Source organism: Adiantum capillus-veneris, chromosome 25, assembly GCF_014529385.1.
Source record: "Adiantum capillus-veneris isolate H3 chromosome 25, ASM1452938v2, whole genome shotgun sequence".
NCBI classification, from domain to species: domain Eukaryota; kingdom Viridiplantae; phylum Streptophyta; class Polypodiopsida; order Polypodiales; family Pteridaceae; genus Adiantum; species Adiantum capillus-veneris.
In genome coordinates this window covers 117,008,737-117,016,942 of record NC_140955.1, presented here as the reverse complement: position 1 = coordinate 117,016,942, position 8,206 = coordinate 117,008,737, and the positions used below count along the sequence as shown (strand labels likewise).

Below are 8,206 nucleotides of genomic sequence, written 5' to 3'. Positions count from 1 at the left end.
AAACAATGCTCACACACTTTAAAAGTAGAATAATCAAGACCCAGTAAATAACCCAAACGAGACAATGCTCTCATTACCTTTTCACTCATATGAACTAGCCGAAAATGCCACAAAGAGGTATTTGGCTACTCGGCTATACATATAAAATTATTCTTAGCACAAGAAACATGTAGATTGTAAAGATATCCATGTTTGAAATCCTTTTCCATAATCAAAGAACCCTTTGACAACTTCCAAGAAGCATCTCCCAAAGAGGTATGATAACCCTCATCATCAAGTTGCCTAGTGCTAATCAAACTTTTTGCCAATTTTGGAACATGTCTCGGACTACACCTTTCCTTGAAGCATCATAAGTAGAAAACCATTCTCTACATGGAGTACATGAAAGGATGCACGAGAATCAATAATCCAGTTTTGAAAGGTAGTAGTGGAACTTGCAACTAAAATATCATAGTCAAGAGATGATAAGAACAACACATCTCCATGTGATTCCATTGCGTTTGCTTCTTCAATCTTCATAGACGAAGATTTATGGTCACCTTTGTCTTGAACTTGCTTACCGTTTTAGCTTTTCTTTGCTCTCTCTTCCATCTAAAACAATTTCCTTTTGTACATGACCTGGCTTATTACAATGGTAACACTTTATGTCATGACGAGAACAAGATTTTCTTCTTGATTTTCCTCTATCTACAGATTCCTTTCTTGACTGCAATCTACCATGAAAATTAAGAGCATAGAACCTTTCCCACTATCATTGTTCTCCATGTTCATCTCTTCAGTCAACAAAGAGCTAGCAACCTTCTCCATGGTTAGTTCATTCACTGTAAGGCTGTTACTAACTGCCGTATGAAAAGTATCCCAACTTTCTAGAAAAATGGTCAACAAAAACATAGCTTTTAATCTATCATTAAGAGGAACCTTTTGTGCAATCAACTGGCTAAAAATCGCATTGAACTCCCTTCTTTCATATGATAATCAACAAGTTTCTTTAGCCAATAGACTTGTGATGCAACACTAATCAAAGATTGCACAAACACTTCCATAATGCATATGCACCTCCTTCAACATCTTCCACATTGTAGTACATAACCGTAGACAATGATAATTGAATGGTAGACTTAGCTAGCTCATCTAGCTCTTTCCATTCTTCCACATCCATGTTCTCGGGTTTGATACCTTGAGACTTTATGAGTTTAACCTGCTTCTTTTGAGCCAAGACATTCATGATTTGCTTCTTCCAATAAGAAAAGTTGTTTCCATCAATCGTTTCAATGTTAAGCAAAGTGCTATCTGAAGAAGAAGAAGCCATAATGCCACTAAATGGCAAGAATAATCTTGACAAAAATTTAGCAGAGTTTTAAATGTAAATTGAGTAAAATCTGAACCAACAAACCCAATAGAAGCATAAGAGAATGAATGGCAAGATAAGGAGACGTTCAAGAAATCACAGCCATGAAATTCACGAAATTTTTTTGGCAGAATTTCCCTTGTAAGAGGAATAGAATCTCAAATCCCAAATGTCATGACTCATAAATCACCAGAATAAGCAATATCTGCTAGCATCTCAACAAGAAGAGTCAAGAATCAACGTATCTCTCAATGCATACATATCATAAACACATATATCGAGCACGTATGTCCACTATCATACATGTCATATGGCGAGGCCATGATAAGAGGATCTCCAACAACCTAATCCACCTTGCACTGGGTAACCCGATCCCTAGTGCTCGGCTTCAAAAAACTTCACACACGACCCTCACAAAAGCCTAAGCAATGACACGACTATAGTCAAGTCACATAAATACTATCTTCCGAACCAAGTCTCAGAAATGGCCGAGACTGCCATATTAGCCAAGATGGCTCCACAACTGCGTACATAGGCAGTATACACAAGACCGTGCATCAAAGTAATCGACAATGCTCATAAACAAGTGAAAAACCGCAAGATGCATTATCAACCATAGATGAGCAAGCATAATCTGAACGCATTTGTTTCCTTCAAAAGCCACGCATAAACTTTTGTTATGTATGTTGAAAATCCCTGAGCAAATCAGCCACGCATTGAACAAACGAAGTATGCAATACGCATCCCACTTCTAACAACTCTTCACAAGAAAAGCATATGTAACTTCCCGAACACCCTGTAGGTTGGTCAACCAATATCTCTCAAACCGTTTAGAATTTGCAAAAACTTCTTGCTACAAAGTTGTAGATCTCAAAAAAACAATCAGGAATTGCTGGAGTGGACTTGAAATGGGATGTTTTTACAGGTCAAACAGATCTGTAAAAATCTATTGTTGTCTACCCTAGACCTGCAAACGGTCTTCTAAATGTGTAGTGAAATTGGTGCGAAATTTGACGAAAATTTCAATTGGAAAGTTGTAGACCACAACGTTTTCGATATGCTTGGCGAGAATCAAGCTGAAAATCGACCTTTTTCTCAGTCAAATTTCTATTGCAAAATAGTTCTAATTTTTTTGCAATTTCACTGCAATCTCAGTCGCAACGTTGCTCCAGTGCTGATACCAGTTGTTGATGAGTGGGTAGCGTGGAAGGGATGCAAGGGCTGAGAGATTAGGGTTTCAAGAGAGGAGAGAGAGAGTTTTGGTGGACATTCTTCTCACACTATGTGTGAGATCCTTATTGTTCTATATTATCAAAAAGAAAAAATGAGATTGGGTTAGTGGAGCGGTTAGCCTGTGATGGTATTGACCTAATGGCCTTTATCCCCAACACCCCCCCCCCCCCCCCCTGCTCTATCTCAACCATGATAACCCCTAAGGAAGGATAACCCCTATCCTTCCTAAAGGGTGTTTGTACTTTTTTCTTTTTTATAATTTACACATTACTTTTCAAAAAAAAAAACGCTTTCTTTTGCCACTGGAGGCAAAGGGCTTCTCTCTCTCTCTCTCTCTCTCTCTCTCTCTCCACCACCACCACCACCACCACCACCACCCCCCCCCCCCCAAACCCAAGGCGGAGAGGAACAAACAGACCAATAAGTTTGATACACTAGTACATATTATTGCTTTTGCTTTACATTCATATGCTTTAGGAGTGCACATGAGGATGTGGTTTGCAACCAGTTGGCAATCTTCAGGAAACCTTTTTGTTCACATGGGAAAAAATTGAGAAGGGGTTGGCAACAAGTTTGCAAGTGGTTCCGCTTTGGCTCCACCTTTGGGAGGAGGAGCAAGAATGCAACCAAGGGAAAAAGACAAATTGTGGCCACCTTTTCTAATTTAAAAAATACCCTTGAAAGCTACCATGCACTCATTTTTTTCTCCCTCTCTTTTGGCCTTTGCTTCCCTACAAAACAAAAGGGAGCTTGCACATGAACTTGAGTGCATCAGTTGCCAGTTTTTTTTTCTTGAGGGTAGTTGAACTTTGAAGTTGAACATGAAAGATTTTGCCGAGGGGTTTGAGCCTTGGTCCTTACTCACCCATGCATCCAGTTGTCGTCGTCGGTTGCCAATTAGTCCCCACTCCAACCCCCACCCCCACCCCCAACTTGAATTGGCTTGAAGAGGGTTTGACCTTTTGACTCCCATCAGTAACGTATCCTACTTACTCTTTGAACCAACCACTGAATCTTTTCCACATTCCATCTAATTCTGTTTTTTTCCCAAATTGACAAGACATATTTAGCTATTCTACTGGCTCTGCTGATATTATATTCATCGGATACTTCTCAGATTCCAGTTCTGAGTTGAGATCTCTCTCACAGTAAAAGACAGATGAGAAGTTTGATTCTGAGTTGAGATCTCTCTCACAGTAAAAGACAGATGAGAAGTTTGAACGCGCGACATAATTACAATATGACCTCACAATGTTCTCGTAGCCAACGCGCGATGTTGAGCACAATTCCCTACATATAAAAAATAGCTCGAACCTCCTGCGCCCCCAGAGCTGCCAGACATAATTACAATATGACCTCACAATGTTCTCGTAGCCAACGCGCGATGTTGAGCACAATTCCCTACATATAAAAAATAGCTCGAACCTCCTGCGCCCCCAGAGCTGCCAGTTCCCTGTGCGACAGGATGCAGAGCAGCTGCAGCATGTGGCTGGAGCATGAGCAACTGAATTCGCCTCGCATCTCCCCCCTCGCTCAGACGTTTGTCTGCAAACTTCTATCGTTATTCCGATTTTTCGCAGCTGGGTACCCCCTACTTAGCCCCATCTCGTGTCAACAGTGGTTTGAAACAACACGGACCTTCATGCAGGGACACGTCACAGGAGCCCTTCAAGGCTTCAACCTGTCATCGAATGCCTCGATTGCAAAATGTTTCTTTCTAGAACTAGAAAGTTTTTGGTTTATGGTGTGGACAGGAAGACCTTCCTGCTAACCGAGTACTGCCGACATGTGACGACTCCAGCTGCTAGCTACTCAAAGCGCGTTGGCGTAGGCGCCATCGACAGCGTTTGGATCTTCGACATCACGTTGCCAACCTCTCTCTCTCTCTCTCTCTCTCTCTCTCTCTCTCTCACACACACACACACACACACACACACACACACACACACACACATGCCCACAGCAAAATCAGATGCACAATATAGGAATAGGTCTGTAGCTACGCATGATTGAGCATCACCCCATGGTGCCCTTATCATCTACTGTGCAGATTTTGACACTCACATGTTTAATCTCCTTCTCTTTTTTCATAACAAGTGCTTTTCCCCTTCAGCAAATCTTTCCGCAACCCATTTTGCGCAATCCTAGCTTTGAAGATTACTGTGTCAATGGCACTGGATTCTTTTTTGCACCTGATCCCTCACCGTATTTGGGCAATGGCCTCAACAACATATCTTCTTCGAATGCGGTCAGCTTGATGAAATGGAACATCTTCGGCCAGGGATTGGAGGTTGTTTAGCATTAACTCTCGCGTGTGAGATATGCCTTTTTTGTTTGTTGAGCATGTTCCTTTTACTGTTAGGAGTTTTTTTTGGAGCGAAGTATAGTGTTGAATTTTAATAGCATGAGCACCATCACTAATTATAATTAGCAATGCTCCCACTATGATATATGGGGGAACGCTACTTGCAATTTGAACTCCACACCTCGTGTTATATGTTGAATTGCCTGCAACATCAAGGATTTTACATGTGATTATGCTACCCATTGCCATTGTTCATTTCTATACTCTATTTTAGTAAAGATTTTCAGCTTTGTTCATTCTTGCTCAATTTCGAAAACGCCTTACAGGTTGTAAATGGCGGTGCCTCTCATGGGAATTGCTATCTATATCCTTTCTGGGCTCGAGAGGCGGGTGGAGTAAATCAAACTATATCAACAGCTCCTAATGCTTCGTATGTTGTCAGATTCGATATGATAATTATTGCCGTAGTTTGTGGGGACTCTTTCCCAGGGATTGTCTCCATTCAAGTCTCAGCTGGAGGGAGGAATGCAACAAAGTTTCTGGGTTCTGCTACCGGGACGTGGTTTTCATCAATGTATCAGTTCCAAGCAAGCTCATATCAGACCGAGCTTTCGATTAGTGGGAGTGAAGGCAGCTGTGGCATTGGAATTGACAATGTGCGTGTGGAATTAGTGAGGGAGTCTTCTAGTAATGTGCTCTCAAATGGCGGCTTCGAGTTTGCGAGTGGTGTCCCGGCGGACCCTGGATCTGTTGGATTTCAGCTTCCAGCAGGGAGCCAAGCATTGTCATCATGGGTAGTAACAGGAAATGGAGTAACATGTTTTGGGTCATCAGCTTTCCCACCAACTGAAGGGCAGAGGCTAATCTGGCTTTCGACACAGGATAGCTTCAACCAAAGTCCGGGGGGGCTTACACAGACATTGCCCACCATTGCTAATATAACTTACCATGTTAGTTTTGATGCCGCATGCCAATGCAACTCCAACGGCTCCACTACACTACCTTACTGCCAGCTTGAGGTCGATGTCGGTACAGATTCTTTGAATTTTACTCTGCGAGCTGAAAATCATACCGCGGGGAACCCAGGATGGAGTAGGAGAGTTGTGGAGTTTACGGCCAATTCAAATCAGACGATTATTGCTTTTCAGGATGCGACACCAAGTCGGAGAATCTACGGTGTTGCGTATGACCAATGTGGGCCATATCTCGACAATGTGGAGGTGAGCATTCCACCACAACAAGCCCTTTTAAGATTGAAAATTGGGCTTGGGTCTCCAGGAAGATTATTGAGCTGGAATGAGCTCTCGGACCCGTGTCTCATTCCGCCCTCTAGTAATGCATCTTGGGCTGGTGTGACTTGTATGGGAATGGAAGTGATAGGACTTGATCTCTCCAGATTTGGTCTTTCTGGAGAGATCCCATCTGAGCTCTTTGTACTCTATCCAAGCCTTCGAAGCCTGAATTTGAGTAACAATTTAATGAATGGCTCAATTCCATCGTACTTAGGGAGCATGCAGAATCTTGTCACTCTTGATCTCAGCAATAATCGATTGCAGGGAGTTATTCCTGCTGAGCTTGGCAACCTTCTTCTTCAGAAATTAGAGCTGCAGGGTAATGAGCTACATGGAGGGATTCCGAACACACTCGCAGTACCTAGCCTCAAGGTTTTGAATTTGCAGGAGAATAACTTGTCTGGTCCTGTTCCCCAAGGCATATCTATGCGCCGAGGTAATGGCACCATTCTCACGTTTTCGCCTGGAAATGACGATCTCTGCAGTGAGAATGCAGAGGATCTCTTAAAGAGCTGTAATGCACCGCTACCAAGCTCCCAATCATCCGAAGGAAGAAGTACTTGGCCAAGTGCGTTTGGTGGTAGCATGGCGGCAGTTGTAGTCCTGGGGGTTCTTGTGCTGGTGTTTTTCGTGAGAAAGCGGCACTCCAGGACGACATCTAAGATTGCAGAGGAGAAGGTAGATTTAAAACTTGATACTTGCCAAGCATTCTCTTTGCAGGAGTTGGAAGAAGCAACACATGGATTTTCGGTGGTTCTGGGCAAAGGTGGATATGGGACGGTATGCAAAGCAGAACTTAAAGATGGGAGAGTTGCAGCTGTGAAGAGGCTTAACCTTGTATCCAGGCAGGGCCCCCAAGAGTTCATCTCTGAGGTTGAGCTACTCTCTCGTCTTCACCATGCGAACCTAGTCAGTCTGTTGGGTTATTGCATTGAGTATAGGGAGCACATCTTAGTCTATGAGTTCATGCCCAAAGGCAGTCTATATGACATTCTTCATAAACCTGCATCCAGGCAGCCCCTTACATGGGAGGACAGAATGAAGATTGCTATGCACATAGCCTTTGGGATTGAGTATCTACACTACTTTGCTAGTCCGGGGCTAGTCCATCGGGACATCAAATCATCCAATATCTTGCTAGATGAGAGGAACAATGCCAAGGTTGCGGATTTTGGGTTGTGCAAGGAATCGCCGCTAGGGGCAGAGGAGGCACAGACAACAGCAATTAAGGGGTCATTTGGCTATCTGGATCCAGCTTATGTGAAGACAAACAAGCTATCGAGCAAAAGTGATGTTTTCAGCTATGGGGTGATACTTCTAGAGCTGATCACAGGGAGGAGGCCGGTAATGGAAGGCGAATTATTGACAGATTGGTGCAAGCAGTTTTATGAGCTTGATGTGAGTTTGATGCTGGATCCAAGACTGGCTAGGCATTATGTGGAGAGTGAGTTGATAACGATGGCGAGTGTTGCTAGGGATTGTGTCATTGAGGAGCGCGAGCTTCGCCCAAACATGAGATTGATTGTGCATCGAATGTGTGAGGGGTTCTCGTCTGGAGTGCACCCATTATTATCCTGCTCCGAGGAGCTACTTGCTTTTGGTGATTCACAGGATGAGGAAGAGTTAGATAATGAGTCCTCATTGTTGTCACCTCGTTGAGGAGAAAGGCGTATTTTATCGCTCAATTTTCTTATGTATGTTTAGTCTCATCCATTTTGAACACAAGTGGATACTCCCGCCGCGAGAGCAAACGTTATCACTATGTGTAATAATGTGTAGGCAATGCTTTGAACAGCTAGAGACAGTTGCATGGAAGCTTCATCATTGGAGAAGAATGTGAGATTTTGTTAGGCTAAGATAAAAAAAAAATTGTTGATAGCATGTCTAAGTTTAGCTTATTTATAGCTTATGAAGGATAAGCCATAATGCACCCTTCAAATGAATGATCGGGTGCGCTTCCTTCAAATGAATGATCAGGGTCTCCTTTAAAATGAATTATTGTCTCACATTAGGCGCGTTCCCTTTGTC

General features: G+C 42.9%; 1 protein-coding gene across 1 annotated transcript; it reads left to right on the top strand.

Annotated features, from left to right (window-relative positions):
* The first annotated feature begins 4,263 nt into the window (after positions 1-4,263).
* On the top strand, positions 4,264-7,875 carry LOC147425528 (nodulation receptor kinase-like). The gene is made up of 2 exons (XM_086500420.1): positions 4,264-4,871; positions 5,213-7,875. Exons 1-2 carry the CDS (start codon positions 4,587-4,589, stop codon positions 7,835-7,837), a joined length of 2,910 nt encoding a protein of 969 aa, XP_086356546.1. The 5' UTR covers positions 4,264-4,586; the 3' UTR covers positions 7,838-7,875.
* Positions 7,876-8,206: the final 331 nt, after the last annotated feature.